The sequence below is a fragment of the Salmo salar genome, chromosome ssa07, assembly GCF_905237065.1.
Source record: "Salmo salar chromosome ssa07, Ssal_v3.1, whole genome shotgun sequence".
In the NCBI taxonomy this organism is placed as follows: Eukaryota; Metazoa; Chordata; class Actinopteri; order Salmoniformes; family Salmonidae; genus Salmo; species Salmo salar.
The window spans coordinates 23,696,441-23,720,747 of NC_059448.1; the positions used below are offsets into that span (position 1 = coordinate 23,696,441).

At 47.5% G+C, this 24,307-nt stretch overlaps 1 protein-coding gene across 1 annotated transcript in view; it reads left to right on the top strand.

Moving 5' to 3' along the window:
• Positions 1-13,929, top strand: part of LOC106608825 (lysine-specific demethylase 6B-like) — a 171,640-nt gene extending 157,711 nt beyond the window's left edge. The window contains 20 exon segments of the mRNA XM_045721741.1: positions 156-263; positions 389-515; positions 746-841; positions 1,003-1,255; positions 1,434-1,676; positions 1,915-2,100; positions 2,296-2,622; positions 2,624-2,889; positions 3,657-4,670; positions 4,672-7,227; positions 7,396-7,519; positions 7,745-7,850; positions 8,303-8,508; positions 8,614-8,798; positions 9,108-9,371; positions 9,629-9,816; positions 10,117-10,258; positions 11,800-11,926; positions 12,190-12,363; positions 12,567-13,929. Of these exon segments, the coding sequence (XP_045577697.1) occupies positions 394-515; positions 746-841; positions 1,003-1,255; positions 1,434-1,676; positions 1,915-2,100; positions 2,296-2,622; positions 2,624-2,889; positions 3,657-4,670; positions 4,672-7,227; positions 7,396-7,519; positions 7,745-7,850; positions 8,303-8,508; positions 8,614-8,798; positions 9,108-9,371; positions 9,629-9,816; positions 10,117-10,258; positions 11,800-11,926; positions 12,190-12,363; positions 12,567-12,590 (6,603 nt within the window). The 5' untranslated portion in view covers positions 156-263; positions 389-393 and the 3' untranslated portion in view covers positions 12,591-13,929.
• Positions 13,930-24,307: the final 10,378 nt, after the last annotated feature.

The following is a 24,307-nucleotide window of genomic DNA, read 5'->3' on the forward strand; positions in this document are numbered from 1 at the left end:
CCAGTCTCAACCCCTCGTCTCTGTCTAGCTCTAAATCACACGCGGAGTTATGTGATGGAAGACCTACTGGCATGTACTGTACTGCTCTGTCTTTCTGCCTCCTTCCCTCGCGCTGTCCATATTTCAGTCTGATCGTGTTCTCTCCCTCCCTCTAGTTCAACTGGCTGTATTGTATTGGTGCTGAAGACGTGTCCAGGGTCTTACTGTCGGCGTGTGGCCTTCTCTGTGCTGCGGTGGAGGGCTTCACAGACACAGCTAGTGTGGTAAGTCGAAGTACTTACATTTTTGGGCAACCCACAAATGCCACAGTTTTGTGTGCGGGTTTCTTACATGTACCCTGTGTATTGAACGTGTGTGTTGAGTCGTCTCTCCGCCGGTCTCCCTCCAGGCTGGATGCATCGCGCAGTAGAGCAGTTTGGCGGGCGTGGCACACGGGACTCCTTCCCTCTGGACGGACTCAGCCGGGGAACATGGGCTCCCGTGGGCGGCCACGTCACCTGGGCACCACCTGCCAGGTATGTTAAGTCTCCGCGGCAATTGACAACCCACACACACACACACACACCAACAGTCAATGAATTACACTTACACTGACTGCCTCAGCCTCGTACTCCCTCCCTCGAGGTTTACGTCCACAAGGTGACTGTTAATTGTTCTTCTAGGTTCAAGTTAATATTTGGTCAAATTGGTCTTGTCTCAGAGAATTTGGCCCTGGTCTGACCTTTGCACTTGTTTTCTCTACCAGGTGTCCGCCAGGTGTCAATCAACACCAGCTCCTACCCCATCTACCGCCCAGTCACATGGGTGGACTGAACCATCCCAGTAAATTCTTCAATAATGGGTGAGTCCAGCATACATTCCATTGGGCAATGTACTGTATTCCTTACTAGAATCAGATGGCTGTGGTCTCCTCCCTTCTCTCTGGTCTTTATCGCAGGCCTTCAGGACTCCACGCTGTAGTCATCTGACTGTCTCTCTCTCCCTCCGTGTCTCTGTTCCCAGGCCCGTGCAGGTGCGTGGCAGTGAGAAGCAGGAGCTGGCCCAGGCCATGTTACCTGGCCTCCAGAGGGCCGACCAGCAACGCCTCCCTCCTCCCCCTCACAGGGCGTGGGAACAGCCTGGTCAGCTGTACGAGTCGCCCCCCCCTCCCCATCCATCCGTACCCCTGCCCAGTGACCACGCGACCCGTCTGCATGGCGGGTATAGCCCCGGGCCTCCCGCCAACCTGCCCCCCAGGCCCAATCAGCTGCTGAAGGTGAGCGACGGAGCCAATGATATCGTCATACGGGAAGAGTGTCGATAAACGAGCGGCCTATCAGTGAGTGAGGAGGAAGGTGGGTGTCTTGTTCGGAGAGAAGATGTAACCCTTCCTCTCTCTCTTTTTCTCTCGGTCTCTCCCCGTCTGTTTCTCTCTCTCTTTGTCTCGCTGTCAGTATGTGGACCCTCAGGAGCAGCATCTTCTCAGGGGTCCGACATCGCTGGGCGACGATATGTGGGCTCAGGTGCAGCAGAGGGGTTACCCAGGGAAGATGTTGGGAGGGCAGCTGAAGAGACCGGCCCCCCCCCTCGGGGAGTACTCGGTCATCCGGCACACCCCGGCCCCCTCCCTGCACCCCTCCTCTCGCCCCAGTGAGGACTGCCCCAGTCCTAGCAAGAGGAAGAGGAGCTCTGAGCAGGTACGTGGATGATTTGAAACCTCTGCATTTAAAAACTTGACTCGTGCATTCAAATGTGCTTTACACCAAAGGTTGACTCGTAAAGGATAAAGAAACCAAGTCTGTACTCTCTCACATGTAGAATCAGGTGATTGCATAGAACAATTTGACATTTTCTGATATCTGAACTTTGTAGTTGTTATTTGACCATGTTGTTTAGATGGGATATGATGTAGTACCTAAACCCTGCTCTCTCCAGGTTCCTCACCCAGGCTTACAGAGGTTCTCTGGCGCAGGAGGGCACCCCCTGCCCCCGCAGCCCCAGTCCCACTACCCCCCTCCTCCACCCAAACCTGCTTTCTGGAACCCCATGCACAAGGCGAATGGCGCCCCCTGGGCTCAGCCCGAACGCAAGAACGGGTCCCCTGAGTTCCAGGTCCGAGCCGTAAGAACACTTAACACTGCTGCTTTATCAAGAACGTGACTAGATGGAATGTAGCAATACAGATTGATCCGTTTTTTTGTTTGTTTATTGAGATGCCGTTTGGAATGTCAGGTTATCTAGGCTACCCTAGCTGTCCCACATTCTGAGCCATAATGTTAATCGTCCCTCTCTCTCTTTCTCTCTCTCTGCTAACAGGAGTCAGTCAAGTCCTGCATGGGCGGCTACACCTACAAACCTCCCGCCCCCTCGCCCATCTCCCCACCGCTCACCTCCTCCCCGGGAGGCTACCCTCAGAGGCACGGCGGGCCCCACCCACCCGGCGGGCCCCACCCACCCCACAAGCCCTCATTCTCACCTCAGGCCCTCAATCAACCCCCCCACAACAACCCCCACAGCTCTCACCCGCAGTACCCTAAACAACCAGCCCCGCCCCGCATGGGGATGGAGCCCAGGGGAGGTCCTCCTACCCCCCAGAGAGGCCCTACCACTGGGGGCAGGGGCGTCAACAACCATCCGCCTCCTCACCACCACCAACCTCCAGCAAGGGGGGACAGTAGGGGGCTCAGGGACAGTAGGGAGCCCCCCCAACCCACACCAGCAAACCACACCGGCGTGCCTTACAGCCACAACCCCCACTTCCAGCCCCACCCTGGGCTGGGCCACACTGCCCCCCACCCTCCTGCCAGCAGCACAGCAGTACCTCAGCAGCACAACCCCACTCCCCCCCACCACGAGGCCTGGAGGCCCCAGGGACAGGGTCAGGGCAGGCCACAAAACAACCATCCCCTGGTGAGTCCCAGGTTCCCGGCAGAGCGAATGTTGCCCCCCACTGCTACTAACTCTTCTCCCTTTGTTAACGTGGGATTATCATGTGATCGCCGCCTTTTTCACACTCATTATTTTCTACATTCTGAATCGACGCCCGGCCAGCTCACTACTCCCCTACGCAGTTAATGTAGACCTGAAGAGATCGGGAACAACTCACATTTTACCCAGCTATGGGCCAAATGTAATTTTACAGAGCGGTCAGTTTGGAATTGATTGGGCTTAGTTAATTGAGGAATAAGGCCCGAGGGGGTGTGGTATACGGCCAATATACCGCGGCTAAGGGCTGTTCTCTGCACGACGCAACGCAGAGTGCCTGGACACAGCCCTTAGCTGTGGTATATTGGCCATATACCACAAACCCATAGCTACCTTATTGCTATTATAAACTGATTACCAACGTAATTAGAGAAGAAAATATCTATATTTTTTTTGTCATACCCATGGTATACGGTCTGATATACCACAGCTTTTAGCCAATCAGCATTCAGACCTCCAACCAGCCGGTTTCTAATGTTAAATTAACAATGGACTTGGAAGTGTAAAGTATGTCCTTTTTTTGTTTGTATCGTTATGCTAGGAAACACTGTAGGAAGTGTACCGCTGTGCCCCAAATCTGGTCAAAAGTAGTGCACTATATAGGGAATAGGGTGCCATTTGGGACGCAGACTATGTCTATAGCTCTCAATCTCCAGTGCATTAATCTAGCATGTCTCTGTTATTCCCTACAGGAGTCGGGTCACTACAGGGCAGGGCTGGTACCTCAGGGGCAGCAGAACCAGGCTGGGGAGACCCGGGGTCCCGCGTCCCTCCAACACCATCAGCACCCCCACATCAGCCCCCCTCAGGTTCCTACCAGAACCCCCGTCATCATCTCCACCCCCCCAGGCCCCCTGCTCACAGTCACAAAACAACCGCTACAACAGTAGTGGTGTTACTGGACCTGCACTCTCCACTGTGACCACAGCACCACCTGCTGTGTGTTCAGCTAACAGCACCTGTAGGAGAGGCAGGGAGACGATGTCACTGCCCCACCAGTCCTCAGCTGCGTCTCAGCTGGAGAGAGACCCAGAGAGGGGCCCCATCCACCCCATGCTGCACCCAGGGTATCAGGGAGCCCACGCGGGCACTGCCAACCACCCACACCGGGTGCCACCCAGGCCCCAGCAGCAGCAGTCCCCTAGCCAGCACCACCAACAGTCTGTCCAGGGGAAGTCTTACTACGGACGGTCTGATCCTGCTGGCACTCCGGCCTCCTCTTCATCCTCCTCCTCTACGTCATTCTCAGGACACCAGAGGGCAGGGGAGAGCGTCATCACCAGCAGGGGGTCTCACCCCAGCCCCCTCACCCAGACGGAGGTCACTAGCTCGCCCCTGCACCGCCCCGTGCCCACCCCCCAACCCCACACTGTCAGCTCTGCCCCTCAGCCAGCCTCCAGCCCCACCTACTCCAGACTCTGTGCCCAGCCTGCCCCCCAGGCTACCACCACCTCAGCCAAGGGGTATCTAAATTCTCGACCCTCAGCCCCCCAGTCCATGGAGGAGGCCCTGGATAAACTGGATGCTGAGCTGCAGGGTCATATGCAGGCTGAGGAGAGGAGGGAGAGGGAGCAGGAAGAGCGGAAGAGGAGGGAGTGGGAGAGAGAGCAGGAAGAGCGGAAGAGGAGGGAGTGGGAGAGAGAGCAGGGGAAGAGGAGAGAGTTGGAGAGAGCGGAAGAGGAGAAGAAAAGAAGGGAATGGGAAAAAAGAGCAGGAGGAAAGGAAGAGGAGGGATTTGGAGAGGGAGCGAGAGGAAGAGGAGAGGAAGAGGAGGACTGAGTGGATGAAAGAGGAGGAGAGGAGGAAGGTGAAGGAGGAGATGAGCCGGAGTAGTAAAAGGAGAGAGGAGTCTGCCATCGAGAGTCTGGAGAGACTCCTGTCAGGCAACTCCTCTGCTCCTCCACCTCCTCGCCTGTCCACCGTCTCCTCCTCCTTTGTCCCACCCCCCCCCAGCCAGTCATCCTCCTCGCCCCCCTACCCCTGGCTGAGCCGGGGCGGGGCTCCCCCTTGTCCCCCAGGCCAGGCACCACCACCTCCCGCTCCCCTGGAGATGTCACGGCCGCCCCCTCTCACCCCCCAGACGGAGTATGCCAGGGAGAAGCAGAGGCAGAGAGAGATGTGGGGTGAAACCCCCCCCTCGTCATTACACACTAGTAACGTTACCTCAGGGAACAACGCCCTGACCTCGTTGGGGCCCTCTTACCCCAACCACCCCTCAAATAAGACCTTGACGCAAGGTGCCCCCCGCCCATCCAAAGACGTCCCCCACCCCAAGGAGAACGCTAGTCAGCAGGCCAGAGGAGGAGCGATGGGCGCTGTGGATCCCCTCCACACCTCCAGCACGGTCACCCTCCGAGAGCCCCCCAAACTCTTCCAGGCATTCCCCAGGGATAGCCTTCCGTCCGGGCCCAACACCCCCAGGACCAGCAGCAGCACGTCCAGCACAGGGGGCCTCCTCCACAAGCGCATGCCCAGCGGAGGCCTAGGCAGCCTGGGTTGCAGCGCCAGCAGCAGTAGCAGCGGCGACTCCGACAGCGCCCAGTTTGAGGAGGAACCCTTGGAGCTCTCAACGTTACTCCCGGACGGTCTGGCCAACATCATGGCCATGCTGGATGAGTCCATCAAGAAAGAGGAGGAATCTCTGTACTGCAGCGACCGAAACGGCGCTAGGGAGACCATCATAAATGCCTTCTCTGCTATGCCGCCAGCCAAGAGCTACCTGTGCGCTCCGGACCTCATCCCAGCGCCCAATCAGCAACCGCAGGACGACTTTGTTGGGACGAACGTCCATGCCAGCCCCCCTGTACTGAGCCGACAGGGCTCCCTGGCCTCCCCCTGTAGCCGGACCTCCTCCCTCAACGAGGAAGACGAGGAGGGTTGTCTCGCCCTGAAACCCGCTTTGGAGCTCCACGAGCCAGCTGCCCCCCTGAACTCCGACCCCCAGTCAGGGACTAACTACAGCCACAGCGACCTGGCTAAACTCTATGGTCTCCCAGAGCCTGTGAAGAACGAGGGTGACGACGAGGATGAGGAAGATGAGTCGGAGACCCCGTCCAGTTCCCCTCCCCCGCCCCAGAGGCCCCACCTCCACCAGACGGGGGTGAGCAGCACCTTCAAGTCCCAGGCCGCCCTGGAGAACCAGAAGTACGCCTACCGAGGAGGTCCGTTTGGCCGCCCGCCCCCTTCCGCTCTTGGGGGACTGAAGTACTCCTCCTCCCTCTCTCTGGGTCCCGACATCCAACAGCAGCAGAATAGCACCTCCCCCACCTCGGATTCCACCAATCACCCAGGCTTCGCGCCGTCGTCGGCCCCTCCCCTAAAGACCCGCCCACACTCCCCCTCCAGCTGGGAGGCAAAGAGACAGGTCAATATCAAGATGGAGGAGCCTGATATCTGGAGAGATGGGAGAGAGGCCATGGAGAAGAGGCTCCATTCCTCGAGGGAAGAGTCCAAGTGTTATCCCTCCACACAACCCTTCAAGATGGAGCCTAGGGAAGAGGTGACGCTCACAACCATCTCAGAGTCTTCTCTGGCCGAGCTGGGCCGAAGCTGTGAGGTTCTCCTGACCCGACACTCCAGCTCCCTCCCTAGCAAGAGCACCTCCGACAGGACCAAGACTGAGCTCAAACAGGAGGGCAGGCACCACAAGCCTGAGAGAGAGCGGGAACGACACCGAGAGAAGGATGGAGAGAAGGAGCGGAAACCCAGCCGGAGCAAGAAGCACGAGGAGAGGAAAGAGGAGAGGAAAAAGCATAGGGAGAAACGAGAAGAGATGTCCTCCTCCTCCTCTTCGTCCTCTCACTCCTCCTCCAGTTCGAAACGGCACAGGCACAAGGAGGGAAAAGGTCACAAGGAGAAGAAGGACCACCAGCGGATCCTCGGGAACCTGGACCTTCAGCGTAAGGAGATCCGGGAGAAGGACCGCGACCACTTTCGCGCCGACATGAGGCGGAAGGAGGCTGGGTCCACCAGCGAAGGTGAACCCTCCGAATGGGCGTCCCATCGTAGAAGTGAAAGAAGTTCAGGAGTCATGTCCTCTTCTCAGGACAGAGGGGCTGGATCAACGCTGCAGGGTTCAGCTGCTGACTTCATGAAGCTGAAGGCCCTGTCGGACGGGCCGCCCAAGGAGCTGAAGATCAGGCTGATCAAGGTGGAGAGCGGAGACCGAGAGACGTTCATCGCCTCTGAGGTGGAGGAGAAGAGTACACCCCTGGAGGAGATCAGCATCGAGAACACAGCCGCAGAGGTCATCAGGGCCTGCAAGTGAGTATGGAGGAGAGAGGGATGGATGGAGAGGTGTGAACAAGGCAGGGGTGTAGTGAGTGGGGGTGGGGGGTCTTAGCAACGAGAAGTTAAGAGGGAGTTAACTTTTTGCTCCAGTTTGTGACGGTGTTTGGTCTTAACATTTGTCTCTCTCTCTCCCTGTCTCAGGGGTGCGAGGGTGAAGGGGAAGTTTAGAGAGTCCTACCTGCTCCCTGCGTTCTCTGTCAAGCCCCTATTTACTACAGAGCCCCTCCCGCGGGATAAACTCAACCCCCCCACGCCTAGCATCTATGTAAGTCGATCATCATTCGCCATAACACGAACCACTTTACTCTAGCTAATTTGATCTTCACTCTATTCGATTTCTCTCATTTCACCCTCTTGCTTTCTCTTTGAAAGTGTGTGGCATGATATTAGGATGCCTTTTTTGTATGCCTGTGCTGCCCTCTTCTGGTAGAAAAATGCACCTGCTATTTGTGACGGTACTAACTCTTCTGTCCTCTTTCCCCCTCTCTAGTTGGAGAGTAAGAGAGATGCCCTCTCCCCTGTACTACTGCAGTTCTGTACTGACCCCAAGAACCCTGTTACAGTCATCAGAGGACTGGCCGGGTCCCTACGACTCAGTGAGTTTATATACACACACACTATGTTATCAATCATTTATTTAACACCGACATAAACACACTAGCTACCACACATGTTAGAGTAATCAAAGGACTTGGTACCATTTCTTTTGGGAGTCCCTTTATGCAGGTTAGAGTTTTTCATCATGAATCATGTTCTGGAGGCAGCTCTGCAGAGAGGTCACTAGCTGGCACAGCCACAAAGTCATGATTAAACCTAACCTTAACCACACTGCTAACCCTAATGCCTAACTCTAACCTTAAATTCATTGTTTTTCATAGATATTTACAATATAGCCAATTTTGACTTTTTGCAGCTGGCCTATCTAAGGGGAAATTGCTCAGTTCTGCCTCCAGGACAAAACGTCAACCTGCTCCCTTTAGGCCATACCATGTCATCCTTTTAGTATGTTTGTATATTAAACCCCTTTTTTCTCTCTCTCTCTCCTGAGACCTGGGTCTGTTCTCCACTAAGTCTCTGGTGGATGCTAACTCTGAGCATGCTGTGGAGGTGAGGACCCAGGTTCAGCAGCCTGCTGATGAGAACTGGGACCCCAGCGGCACGGGGCAGACCTGGCCCTGTGAGAGCAGCCGCTCACACACCACCATCGCCAAGTACGCCCAGTACCAGGCTTCATCCTTCCAGGAGAGTCTGCAGGTACAGACCAGTCTCTCTCTCTCTCTCACACACACACACACACACACACACACAAACCTCTTATATTTAACTAACTTCTACCTTGTCCTTTTTCTGTGTCTTCAGGAGGAGAAGGGTAGTGATGAAGAGGCTGAGGAAGATGAGGAAGACAAGGAGAAGACGAGTAAGGAGACCAGCCCTGAGACATCTAGCAAAGAACCCACAAGTAAAGACGCCACCAGTACCGAGCTGAAACCAGTGGGGAAGATCATCAAGTTTGGCACCAACATTGACCTGTCAGACCCCAAGAGGTGAGCTGGAGATGGATGCATTGTATTACCGCATAGAACATGTGGAACTTTTCCCATTTGTTCCAGAACTTTCCTCTTTGGTTTTGCTGACCCCTAGTGGTCAGGTCTTAGTATTACATCATTACATAAACCCCCCCCCTCCCCAAAATCACTGAAGCTAAACATCTATTGCTAAGCAAGGCCATGTGCAGAATCACTATAGTACATAAGCGCCTTAGTGATGATGGCATCGACGCCAATACTGCTGCTCAGATTTTAGGTTTTGTTGGCCAATTTGAAACAGACAATAACCCTCTCCCCCTCTCCCAGGTGGAAGCCCCAGCTGCAGGAGCTCCAGAAGCTTCCGGCCTTCATGCGCGTGGCGTCCAGCGGTAACATGCTGAGCCACGTGGGACACACCATCCTGGGCATGAACACTGTCCAGCTCTACATGAAGGTCCCCGGGAGCCGCACGCCTGGCCACCAGGAGAACAACAACTTCTGCTCCGTGAACGTCAACATCGGGCCTGGAGACTGCGAGTGGTTCTCTGTGCACGAAAACTACTGGCCGGACATCGACGACTTCTGTGAAAAGTAAGTCGTGTCGGTTGATACTTTTTATCGTGATTTCTTGAATGCGCCGGTGATGATGACGAGGTACAAGAATATATTCCTAGTCAGTTTTGCCTGTTTTTGAATCTGCGCTTCCAAGTCACTTGAGATTAGCTTTCAAGACCGTACGCCTTAAGAATGTAAAATGGCGCAGTCGTCTCATCTACTGAAGTTTACCATTCTCCCAACGTATCAGCCACTACCTTAGATCTTACCCCCGTATCCCCTCCCTCCTTCAGGCATGGAGTAGACTACCTGACCGGTTCCTGGTGGCCTGTTCTGGAGGACCTGTACCGCTCCAACATCCCTGTTTACCGCTTCATTCAGAGGCCCGGGGACCTGGTGTGGATCAACGCGGGGACCGTCCACTGGGTCCAGGCTGTGGGCTGGTGCAACAACATCGCATGGAACGTGGGCCCACTCAACTGTACGTTAACTCCCTGACACGGACGCCTACATTAGTCTTGCTACGGATGCAGACCTTTCACTCAGCTATCTACTGAAACGCATTGCAGTAGAGCTGTTTCTTGACTTTTATGTTTAGTGTTATTTTATGGATCTCGTTGGTCTTTGTCAGTCATTTTGCCTTGGGAGTTTTGAACTTCAGGGCGACGACCCCGGTCCGAATCCACACCAATGAGACTCATAAGTAGAGGACTGATGTTGACCTTTTTTTTTTACAATGTCAGGTGAGGTCACCACTAATGACACCTTATCCTCCCTGCAGCCTACCAGTACCAGCTGGCCCTGGAGAGGTTTGAGTGGAACGAGGTCAAGAAGGTCAAGTCCATCGTCCCCATGATCCACGTGTCCTGGAACGTGGCCCGCACCGTCAAGGTCACCGACCCCGACACGTACAAGATGATCAAGTGAGTATTCAGACTGATGACGTGTCTTCCGGTTGATTGGTGGGGCTACAATGGCAAGAAAAAGTATGTGAACCCTTTGGAAATACCTGGATTTCTGCATAAATTGGTCATAACATTTGATCTGATCTTCATCTAGGTCACAACAATAGACAAACACAGTCTGCTTAAACTAGTAACACACAAACAATTATACGTTTTCATGTCTTTATTGAACACACCGTGTAAACATTCTCAGTGCAGGGTGGGAAAAGTATGTGAACCCTTGGATTAAATAACAGATTCAACCTCCTTTGGCAGGAATAACCTCAACCAAACGTTTTCTGTAGTTGCGGATCAGACCCGCACAACGGTCAGGAGGAATTTTTGACCATTCCTCTTTATAAAACTGTTTCAGTAAAGCAATATTCTTGGGATGTCTGGTGTGAACCGCTCTCTTGAGGTCATGCCACAGCATCTCAATCGGGTTGAGGTCAGGACTCTGACTGGGCCACTCCAGAAGGCGTATTTTCTTCTGTTGAAGCCGTTCTGTTGTTGATTTACTTCTGTGTTTTGGTCGTTGTCCTGTTGTATGACCCAACTTCTGAGCTTCAATTGGCGGACCGATAGCCTAACATTCTTCTGTAAAATGTCTTGATAAACTTGGGAATTATTTTTTCCGTCGACGATAGCAAGCTGTCCAGGCCCTGAGGCAGCAAAGCAGTCCAAAACCACGATGCTCCCTCCACCATACTTTACAGTTGGGGTGAGGTTTTGATGTTGGTGTGCTGTGCCTTTTTTTTTTCTCCACAGTGTTGTGTGTACCTTCCGAACAACTCAACTGTAGTTTCGTCTGTCCACAGAATATTTTGCATCATCAAGGCTTTTAGAGATACTTTTGTAACCCTTACCCGCTTTATGCAAGTTAACAATTCCTAATCTTAGGTTTTATGAGATCTCTTTTGTTCGAGGCATGGTTCGCATCAGACAACGCTTCTTGTGAATAGCAAACTGAAATGTATTTATTTATTTTATAAGGCAAGGCAGCTCTAACCAACATCTCTAATCTCATCTCATTGATTGGACTCCAGGTTAGCTGATTCCTGACTCCAATTAGCTTTTGGAGAAGTCATTAGCCTAGTGGTTCACATACTTTTTCCAACCTACAATGTGAATGTTTAAATGATGTATTCAATGTAGACAAGAAATACAATAATGTGTTATTAGTTTAAGCAGACTATGTTTGTCTATTGCTGTGACTTAGATGAAGATCAGATCAAATTTGATGGCCAATTTATGCATAAATCCAGGTCATTCCAAAGGGTTCACATACTTTATCTTGCCACTGTATATTAGTTACAAATGATACAGAACAATAGGGCAGCTTGTGATTATACTACTAACCTATGTTTCATTTAATAAGGGTTGCAGTGTCATGACAGGGACACACTATTACTGTGTTGGACCAGAGTTTTACCTCGGCAGGTCATGTGATCAGGAAAACTCTCGGTCCTCTTCATGCCTGAAACCTGTATCCTAACCTCATCGCTCACTCTCTCACTCAGGCACTGCCTCCTGCAGTCCATCAAGCACATCCAGGTTCTGCGAGACCAGCTGGTAGCAGCAGGGAAGAAGATCTCCTACCAGAGCCGAGTGAAGGACGAACCAGCTTACTACTGCAACGAGTGTGACGTGAGTAGTACTTCTACCCAGTGTCTACCTACTGCCCTCCAATGCAAACCCCCAACCTCATGTTTTACCCTCGGTCTGCCAGCGCCAAAACGTCTTCTAACTGAACTCAAAACACACACACACTTACCACAGTCAGAGCCCATCGCTCTTCTGAAACCACATTACTTCAACCCCCCCACAATTAAATTCCTTCCCATTCGTTATAAGACAACTCACTTTACTTGTGTACTGAGTATTTGTGTGTATATACATCTGTCCACCAGGTGGAGGTGTTTGACCTGCTGTTCGTGACGTCTGAGAGCGGCAGCAGGAAGACCTACGTGGTCCACTGTGAGGACTGTGCCCGCCAGAGGAACCCCAGCCTCTCCAACAATGTAGTGGTGTTGGAGCAGTACCGCATGGAGGAGCTAATGAGTACCTACGACACATTCAGCCTGGTGAGGACATACACACACACACACTCAAATTTTATTTGTCACATGGTTAGCAGATGTTAATGCGAGTGTAGCGAAATGCACACACACACCTTTTTCTTATGAGACACTGACACCTGGATACAAGGAAATCAGTGTTCAGTCTGCCCAACAACCTGAGGACAGTAGCTGTAACGTTTCCTCTTCTGTCTGTTTCCTCTCTCCAGACTGCAGCCCCGAGTACACAGTGATAAAGCTCCTCCACGTCTCACAGCCATAACCAAAACTCCTGTCAGACAGGACTAAACATCTTTAAAAAAAACATTATTTTTAATCTTTTTTTCCCCCCTTCGTTATTTAAGATGTTTTTACTACTGCTAATACTTGCCGATCAAACAGCCAATCGAAAACCAGTTTACTACTCATCACTGTTTACAAAACCGAACCGCCAATCAAATGCCAGTTTACCCTTGTTGTAGACTGTGTTTCATGAGCAGCGTTCTGGTTTCCGGAGGACTTGAAAAAAATGGAAAGGCAGTTGGTGCTAGCTGCCATTGTGAACAAGCAACAAAGGGTTGACAGTTATCAATGGCATGAATTTTATTATTTCCATATCTTTCTCTTTCTTTTTTTTATCATGAATTCTGAAATTTGTAAATGCTGTGTATTTTTTGTGGGGTGCTGTTTTTTTTCTAAAATAATGTATTTCATTTAAGACTAGATCAGCCCTAGATATATACCACATTGGCCTTGTGACTTGTATTTAGAAGATAAATAAGATGGAAAATACTAAGAAATTACATTTTTTTTCTAAAAGCATTAAGAATAAGGAGACACAAAAAAATACAATTGTTTGAAATGCTTAGAAACATACGGGTTTTAGTCTTTTTAGATTTTTAGTTTAGTCTTTCTTACTCTTGTATGTGTTGTGTTTTTACAAATGTATAATGTTTATTTCCACGGGAAGGTGAAAGAGTCAATTGTCACAACTCTTTAGGAGTACATCAGGTCTTTTTGTTTTAACGAATGGCTTCCATTTTGCATTTTGTACCTCTGATTTTGTTGTTTTTTTTGCTTAATATACAGATTTATAATTTTTCTTCTGGATTTTACATTGTACATTCTTTTTTTATTTAAAATGTTTCTTATATTTATAGGATGTCAATGTTCTCCCCTTGCTTTTATTAGGGTTGTACAAGTTTGAAAGTATTTTTTTTTCTCTGTAACAACTGAAATGGTGTGTTATGGGAGGACAAGGTTTTCACTGGTGCTTCTTCTGGTTCTATATATATATATTATATAAATATAAATGATATTTCTAATGAATATAACTTACACCTTTCCCTGTAGTTGCTAGGATCCACAGCCGAGGTAGAGTTGACGAATGGAATACGGTCTTTGTAATGCGTGGGGGAAATTGTAATTGTTTTTCAATCTTTTTAGGGGGCTTTAGATTCATATTTTTTTTTTATTAATATTATTGTAATCTGTTGGAATATTGACTTATGGAATAGAAAGGTGCTACAGTTTTCGGATGAACTATTTTTGTTTTTCCTTTAAGATAAATTCTATTTTTCCTGTTGCAATATACCTTCCTTCTCTTTGTGGTCATTTATTTAAAACTGCACTCCTTAGAGAATATACACTCGCGCACACACACACACACACACACACACACACACACACACACACACACACACACACACACACACACACACACACACACACACACACACACACACACACACACACACACACACACACACACACACACACCAAACTGAGCCAGACATGTCTTAAACACTTTGTGAATTTGTGTGACATTTACTATGACTTATTAATAAATAAACACTTTTGATAAAGCCAAAAACGTGCATATAGTTTAATTGTTTAAATTCTATTGATGGTACATACCTCATCTGAAGGAGTGTTTTTGCAGATGTCTCAAACAAACCACATCTCATACCTGATACAGCCACCAATTGTTAACCTAACCTAAATAAATAATGGGAAGAATGTTAGAATAGTTACATATTGAACGTAACATCCCAATCTGAAAACAAAGGCCAGAGTGGTAGCCTATAAAATCTATGCTATATACAATCTAGAACTATAGATCAATGAATAAAGCCCTCTTTAAGCTGGACTCAATCTGTATCGCTGAAGCGTTATACACTGCTCAAAAAAATAAAGGGAACACTTAAACAACACAATGTAACTCCAAGTCAATCACACTTCTGTGAAATCAAACTGTCCACTTAGGAAGCAACACTGATTGACAATACATTTCACATGCTGTTGTGCAAATGGAATAGACAACAGGTGGAAATTATAGGCAATTAGCAAGACACCCCCAATAAAGGAGTGGTTCTGCAGGTGGGGACCACAGACCACTTCTCAGTTCCTATGCTTCCTGGCTGATGTTTTGGTCACTTTTGAATGCTGGCGGTGCTTTCACTCTAGTGGTAGCATGAGACGGAGTCTACAACCCACACAAGTGGCTCAGGTAGTGCAGCTCATCCAGGATGGCACATCAATGCGAGCTGTGGCAAGAAGGTTTGCTGTGTCTGTCAGCGTAGTGTCCAGAGCATGGAGGCGCTACCAGGAGACAGGCCAGTACATCAGGAGACGTGGAGGAGGTCGTAGGAGTGCAACAACCCAGCAGCAGGACCGCTACTTCCGCCTTTGTGCAAGGAGGAGCAGGAGGAGCACTGCAAAATGACCTCCAGCGGGCCACAAATGTGCATGTGTCTGCTCAAACGGTCAGAAACAGACTCCATGAGGGTGGTATGAGGGCCCGACGTCCACAGGTGGGGGTTGTGCTTACAGCCCCTTACCGTGCAGGACGTTTGGCATTTGCCAGAGAACACCAAGATTGGCAAATTCGCCACTGGCGCCCTGTGCTCTTCACAGATGAAAGCAGACGTGACGTGGCAGACGTGACAGAGTCTGGAGACGCCGTGGAGAACGTTCTGCTGCCTGCAACATCCTCCAGCATGAGCGGTTTGGCGGTGGGTCAATCATGGTGTGGGGTGGCATTTCTTTGGGGGGCCGCACAGCCCTCCATGTGCTCGCCAGAGGTAGCCTGACTGCCATTAGGTACCGAGATGAGATCCTCAGACCCCTTGTGAGACCAAATGCTGGTGCGGTTGGCCCTGGGTTCCTCCTAATGCAAGACAATGCTAGACCTCATGTGGCTGGAGTGTGTCAGCAGTTCCTGCAAGAGGAAGGCATTGATGTTATAGACTGGCCCGCCCGTTCCCCAGACCTGAATCCAATTGAGCACATCTGGGACATCATGTCTCGCTCCATCCACCAACGCCACGTTGCACCACAGACTGTCCAGGAGTTGGCGGATGCTTTAGTCCAGGTCTGGGAGGAGATCCCTCAGGAAACCATCCGCCACCTCATCAGGAGCATGCCCAGGCGTTGTAGGGAGATCATACAGGCACTTGGAGGCCACACACACTACTGAGCCTCATTTTGACTTGTTTTAAGGACATTACATCAAAGTTGGATCAGCCTGTTGTGTGGTTTTCCACTTTAATTTTGAGTGTGACTCCAAATCCAGACCTCCATGGGTTGATAAATTGGATTTCCATTGACTATTTTTGTGTGATTTTGTTGTCAGCACATTCAACTATGTAAAGAAAAAAGTATTTAATAAGATTATTTCTTTCATTCAGATCTAGGATGTGTTGTTTAAGTGTTCCCTTTATTTTTTGGAGCAGTATGTATTTCGCAATCGAAATGTAAGAGTAATTTCTGACTGAGCTGACCTATGCAGAGTTTTACTGTGAAAGCAGTCTGACTATGCAACATTGCCTTTTAAGTTTGAATCACACTAACGCTGAACTTAAGTGATTTAGATTGAATCTAGCCCTTTTTTTTCACTGACTTCCTGCCTGAGGCTGATAGGCTGACCACTGACGTGGGTGAGAGCACATATCTTCTATTTACGCTTTGGGCCCATATACAATAACAAACCGAACCCTCATATCGCTTAGCCGAGCTAGATCTTATCTCTGGCACTTGCAGAGGTCTCCTCATTCAAGTCAATCACTAACGGTTCCTTTTGTTTGACATGAGTGTGTGTGTATAAAATTAAGTGAGTGGTTTCCATAAGGTGAATTCTATCCAAGGTTAAAAAAGCAGGCCCAAACAAACACACAGTGTCACACAGAAGACAGGGCAGGAAACCGTGGTGAACCCACAGGATTCAATGACAAAGTCCAGATTTCAGTTTCCCCCTCAGCTAATTCCACTGACTGACACTACAGTAGAGAGGCGTAGGCCCACCCAATCAGATTGAGCAAAAACATTAAAAATACAAATAATTATGCTCTTTACTTTGTGTTCCAAACGGGACATAATTTGTTTTTTTACCCAAACATGCAAACACCTATAGATATTCATAGCAAGCGGTGCACTGGGTTAGTCAGATTTGATGAAATATAACAGAACGGAAAAACTGGAATGACATTCACTCCCATGGGGTGGGTTGCCAAAAATAACCAAAATCCACACCTTCAATAAGCCACAAACTCAGCAAAAAAAGAAACGTCACTTTTTCAGGACCCTGTCTTTCAAAGATAATTCATAAAAATCCAAATAACTTCACAGATCTTCATTGTAAAGGGTTTAAACACTGTTTCCCAATGAACAATTAATGAATTAATGAACATGCACCCTGTGGAACGGTCATTAAGACACTTACAGACGGTAGGCAATTGAGGTCACAGTTATGGAAACTTAGGACACTAAAGAGGCCTTTCTACTGACTCTGAAAAACACCAAAAGAAAGATGCCCAGGGTCCCTGCACATCTGCGTGAACGTGCCTTAGGCGTGCTGCAGGAGGCATGAGGACTTCAGATATGGCCAGGGCAATAAATTGCAATGTCCGTACTGTGAGACACCTAAGACAGCGCTACAGGGAGACAGGACAGACAGCTGATCGTCCTCGCAGTGGCAGACCACGTGTAACAACACCAGCACAGGATCGGTACATCCGAACATCACACCTGCGGGACAGGTACAGGACAGCAACAACAACTGCCTGAGATACACCAGGAACGCACAATCCCTCCATCAGTGCTCAGACTGTCCGCAATAGACTGAGAGAGGCTGGACTGAGGGCTTGAAGGCCTGTTGTAAGGCAGGTCCTCACTAGACATCACCGGCAACAACGTCGCCTATGGGCACAAACCCACCGTCGCTGGACCAGACAGGACTGGCAAAAAGTGCTCTTCACTGACGAGTCACGGTTTTGTCTCACCAGGGGTGATGGTCGGATTCGTGTTTATCATCGAAGGAATGAGCGTTACACCGAGGCCTGTACTCTGGAGCGGGATCGATTTGGAGGTGGAGGGTCCGTCATGGTCTGGGGCAGTGTGTCACAGCATCATCGGACTGAGCTTGTTGTCATTGCAGGCAATCTCAACACTGTGCGTTACAGGGAAGACATCCTCCTCCCTCATGTGGTACCCTTCCTGCAGGCTAATCCTGACATGACCCTCCAGCATGACAATGCCACCAACCATACTGCTTGTTCTGTGCGTGATTTCCTGTAAGGCAGAAATATCAGTGTTCTGCCATGGCCAGCGAAGAGCCCGGATCTCAAAACCCATTGAGCACGTCTGGGACCTGTTGGATCTGAGGGTGAGGGCTAGGGCCATTCGCCCCAGAAATGTCCGGAAACTTGCTGGAAGAGTGGAGTAACATCTCACAGCAAGAACTGGCAAATCTGGTGCAGTCCATGAGGAGGAGATGCACTGCAGTACTTAATGCAGCTGGTGGCCACACCAGATACTGACTGTTACTTTTGATTTTGACCCACCCTTTGTTCAGGGACACATTCTTCAATTTCTGTTAGTCACATGTCTGTGGAACTTGTTCAGTTTATGTCTCAGTTGTTGAATCTTATGTTCATGCAAATATTTACACGTTAAGTTTGCTGAAAATAAACGCAGTTGACAGTGAGAGGACGTTTCTTTTTTGCTGAGTTTATGACTGCATTGAGGCATATGTCACAGTGCTTCTATGGCTATATGCACCATTCCACTGCCTATTTAAATTGGTTCATTTAGCAAACAAGACAGCTCATAATCCAGTGCCTTTATCACAGTCAACACACCTATATTTTAGCATTAGAAATGCTACATTTTCTCTCAGCCTCATGGCAAAATGTGTAGAATAGCAGGAGATGACCTATAAAACTGCAAATTTTCATTTCTGTCCCATTATAAAATGTTTAGCATTGCAAGGGATTTGCTTTAAAACAGCCACATTTTGCCTAGCCTCATGACAAAATGTGTAGAACAGCATGAGATTAGCTATAAAATGGCAAACGCTTCTCTTTTTTGGAGGGGGCCCACCCACCAACACATTTCTGGCTGTGCATTCTCTGAGAGTATAGGAATGGATAACCAGTAATCGTTTTTTTGCATCCATGATTGATCGAACACAATCAGGAGACTTACGCACATATCACCGTGGGGGACAATGAAGTAACAAGGCCGCTCATATTTCAAAAACACCAAACATATATCCACCAATCTAGAAAAATCCCGGTCCCGCAAGTGAGAGAAGGAATGTCAGTGTGTCCCATCCTGTGGCCCTGGGTGAAGAGGTCAACGAGGACGGAGGAAAGCTGGACAGAATGGAGGACATCCTGCTTCCACAGGAAGCCGCATCCGCCGTCCACGCCACCCACTGAGGGTATAATAAGAACTGGAGAATGCGTCCAAGATGTCCGCCCGTTGTTTTCAAGGAAATTTACTCACGTTCGCATATGCTGATTCATGGACCGTCTATATCCAGGTTGCATCCGGTGTATAAGAACCATCACATGCGCACTAGCACTGAGTGTAGCAGCGACGACGTCATCACGTCATCCAAAAAACATGACAGACATTGGATAAATATAAAATGTTAATATCTTCGGCTGTGAATGATTAAAAAAAGTATTTAAAAAAAGAATAAATCAGCCTGAGTGACAATTATATGAATAATTCAATAGATGTTTTGTGCAGAAAGATGATCGCTAAAGTGTCTTATTAGGAATTTTCAAATCTGACCTCTACGTGGCTTTACATGGAAATGGTCTTTCTAGGCCAGGTGTCAGTTAAACTGCAGTACCGAAGCGAAACTGTAGCTTCTAGACCGGAACCCTGGCCCCTTGACTCCACCTTGATCTGATGGCCACAGATGGCCGTGACCGTACACTCACACTCCACCAACACAATGCTGGCTCAAGGGACTAGTGTGATCATCATGTTGTTGGACTAATGATGGGAAAATCTAGAAAGCCTTTGAAGCTATTTTTGACCAAGCTATTGTTGGTCACCGACTATGAATTAAGCTATTATTCATTTATAATTACTAAGATAGGATCAGTGAAATATAGATTGTCGTGTGGATACATACAGCGCCTTGCAAAATTATCAATATCCCTCGGATTTCTTGGCATTTTATTGTTACAAAGTGGGATTGAAACGGATTTAGTCGTAATTTTTTTGTCAATCTACTCAAAATACTCTATAATGTGAAAGTGGAAGAAAACTGATATTTTTGAAAAGATTAACAAGAATGTGAGAACTAAAATAGTAGTTGCAAGTATTCAGCCCCTTTGTTCAGGCAAGTCTAAATTAGTTCAGGAGTAAAATGTGGCTTAAAATGTCTTAATAAATTACATGGATTCACTCTTGTTGAAATAATACAGTTCAAGTCGGAAGTTTACATACACTTAGGTTGGAGTCATTACAACTTGTTTTTCAACCACTCCACAAATTTCTTGTTAACAAACTATAGTTTTGGCAAGTCGATTAGGACATCTACTTTGTGCATGACACAATTACTTTTTCCAACAATTGTTTACAGACAGATTATTTCACTTATAATTCACTGTATCACAATTCCAGTGGGTCAGAAGTTTACATACACTAAGTTGACTGTGCCTTTAAACAGCTTGGAAAAATCCAGAAAATTATGTCATGGCTTTAGAAGCTTCTGATAGGCTAATTGACATCATTTGAGTCAATTGGAGGTGTACCTGTGGATGTATTTCAAGGCCTACCTTCAAACTCAGTGCCTCTTTGCTTGACATCATGGGAAAATCAATAGAAATCAGCCAAGACCTCAGAAAAAAAATTGTAGACCTCCACAAGTCTGGTTCATCCTTGGGAGCAATTTCCAAACGCCTGAAGGTACCACGTTCATCTGTACAAACAATAGTACGCAAGTATGAACACCATGGGACCACGCAGCCATCATACCACTCAGGAAGGAGACGCGTTCTGTCTCCTAGAGATGAACGTACTTTGGTGCGAAAAGTGCAAATCAACCTTGTGAAGATGCTGGAGGAAACAGGTACAAATGTATGACCATCGTTATGTTTGGAGGAAAAAGGGGGAGGCTTGCAAGCCGAAGAACACCATCCCAACCGTGAAGCACGGGGGTGGCAGCATCATGTTGTGGGGGTGCTTTGCTGCAGGAGGGACTGGTGCACTTCACAGAATAGATGGCATCATGAGGCAGGAAAATGATGTGGATATATTGAAGCAACAGCTCAAGACATCAGTTAGGAAGTTAAAGCTCGGTCGCAAATGGGTCTTCCAAATGAACAATGACCCCAAGCATACTTCCAAGTTGTGGCAAAATGGCTTAAGGACAACAAAGTCAAGGTATTGGAGTGGCCATCACAAAGCCCTGACCTCAATCCTATAGAAAATGTGTGGGCAGAACTGAAAAAATGTCTGCGAGCAAGGAGGCCTACAAACCTGACTCAGTTACACCAGCTCTGTCAGGAGGAATGGGCCAAAATTCACCCAACTTATTGTGGGAAGCTGGTGGAAGGCTACATGAAATGTTTGACCCAAGTTAAACAATGTAAAGGCTATGTTACCAAATACTAATTGAGTGTATGTAAACTTCTGACCCACTGGGAATGTGATGAAAGAAATAAAACCTGAAATAAATCATTCTCTACTATTATTCTGACATTTCACATTCTTAAAATAAAGTAGTGATCCTAACTGACCTAAGACAGGGAATGTTTACTAGGATTAAATGTCAGGAATTGTGAAAACTGAGTTTAAATGTATTTGGCTAAGGTGTATGTAAACTTCCGACTTCAACTGTACATGTTGACATGATAACCCTTCCTCTGTCCCCCATACATACAACATCTGTTAAGGTCCCTCAGTCAAGTATTGAATTTCAAGCACAGATTCAACTATGAAGACCAGGAAGCACTTTTTGAAAGCCTCATAAAGAAGGGCAGTGATTGGTAGATGGGTAACAATAACAAATCATATATCTTATACATATTTAAACACGGTCAAGTTAATAGTTATGCTGTGGATTGGGATATAATTACTTCCCTGTAGCTCAGTTGGTAGAGCATGGTGTTTGCAACGCCAGGGTTGTGGGTTTGATTCCCACGGGGGGGTCAGCACAGAAATAAAATGTATGAAATGTATGCATTCACTACTGTAAGTTGCTCTGGATAAGAGCGTCTGCTAAATGACTAAAATGTAAAAATGTAATGTTCCAAGGGGGAAATTGTTTTTGACACACAATTATATATAAAACCACCCAGACACATCAAGATACAGTCGTCCTTCTGAACTGAGCTGCAGGACAGGAATGAAACTGCTCAGGGATGTTACCATGAGGCCAGTGGTGATTTTAAAACAGTTACAGAGTTCAATGGCTGTGATGACAGAGTGAAAAGAAGAATACAAATATACAGAACTCAAATATTCAAAATCTTGTATCCAACAAGACACTAAAGTAATACTGCAACTACAATGGAATACACCTTTTGGCCTAAATGCAAAGCCTTATGTTTGGGACAAATCCAACACAACACATCTCCGATTAACTGCCTCATTTTCAAGCATGGTGGTGGCTGCATCATACAGTGGGCTCCTCAGAGGAGGAAGAGGATGACCATCCTCTTCAGTGAAATAGAAATAGTGAAACATAAAAAAAGTTATCCTTTTTAGATAAAACTATACTAAATGCTGTATATTCACGTCACCAAATAATTGATTAAAACACACTGTTTTGCAATGAAGGTCTACAGTAGCCTCAACAGTAGCTGCCACCCCCGTGCTTCACGGTTGGGATGGTGTTCTTTGGCTTGCAAGCCTCCCCCTTTTCCTCCAAACATAACGATGGTCATTATGGCCAAACAGTTCTATTTTTGTTTCATCAGACCAGAGGACATTTCTCCAAAAAGTACAATCTTTCTCCCCATATGCAGTTGAAAACCGTAGTCTGGCTTTTTTATGGCGGTTTTGGAGCAGTGGCTTCTTCCTTGCTGAGCGGCCTTTCAGGTTATGTCGATATAGGACTCATTTTACTGTGGATATAGATACTTTTGTACCTGTTTCCTCCAGCATCTTCACAAGGTTGATTTGCACTTTTCGCACCAAAGTACGTTCATCTCTAGGAGACTTCTTCTATTTTACGCTGCTGCTACTCTCTGTTTATCATATATGCATAGTCACTTTAACTATACATTCATGTACATACTACCTCAATTGGGCCGACCAACCAGTGCTCCCGCACATTGGCTAACCGGGCTATCTGCATTGTGTCCCACCCACCACCCGCCAACCCCTCTTTTACGCTACTGCTACTCTCTGTTCATCATATATGCATAGTCACTTTAACCATATCTACATGTACATACTACCACAATCAGCCTGACTAACCGGTGTCTGTATATAGCCTCACTACTTTTTTAGCCTCGCTACTGTATATAGCCTGTCTTTTTATTTCTTTACTTACCTATTGTTCACCTAATACCTTTTTTGCACTATTGGTTAGAGCCTGTAAGTAAGCATTTCCCTGTAAAGTCTACACCTGTTGTATTTGGCGCACGTGACAAATAAACTTGGATTTGATTTGGCTGATTTCTTTTGATTTTCCCATGATGTCAAGCAAAGAGGCACTGAGTTTGAAGGTAGGCCTTGAAATACATCCACAGGTACACCTCCAATTGACTCAAAGGATGTCAATTAGCCTATCAGAAGCTCCTAAAGCCATGACATCATTTTCTGGAATTTTCCAAGCTGTTTAAAGGCGCAGTCAACTTAGTGTATGTAAACTTCTGACCCACTGGAATTGTGATACAGTGAATTATAAGTGAAATAATCTGTCTGTAAACAATTGTTGGAAAAAGTAATTGTGTCATGCACAAGGTAGATGTCCTAACCGACTTGCCAAAACTATAGTTTGTTAACAAGAAATTTGTGGAGTGGTTGAAAAACGAGTTTTAATGACTCCAACCTAAGTGTATGTAAACTTCCGACTTCAACTGTATGTAAATTTTATATTTCTAAAAACCAGTTTTTGCTTTGTCATTATGTGGTATTGTGTGTAGATTGATGAGGGTTATTTTAGAATAAGGCTGTAACCTAACAAAATGTGGAAAAAGTCAAGGGGTCTTAATACTTTCCAAAGGCACTGTATGTTGTAAAGTTTCATTCATAGGCTAGGTTGTAGCAATCTCATGATGGGTACAGGGAAACTTTGAGTATCATGTAGTAGCCTAAACCTGTCGATGTTACATTGAGCTGGGTGAATGGAATATGAATGACTGTCATCCAATATGCTGTAAAAGAAATAAGGCCAAGCTCATCAAAAAAATGATCATACTCCCTCACCTTAAACGTCACCAACCACCACTGGCATCATGATATGGGTATGCTTGACATCAGCAAATACTGGAGAGTTTTTCAAGATAAAGAGGAACGAGATGGAGCTAAACACAGACAAAATCATTGAGGAAAACCTGCATCGGTCTGCTTTACACCATACAATAGGAGATGAATTCACCTTTCAGTAGGAAAATAACCTACAACGCAAGGCCAAATCTACACTGGAGTTGCTTAACAGTACATGTCTTCTATGGAGGTTCCACAAGACTATTGAGAAAGAGCTGACTGGACAGACAAA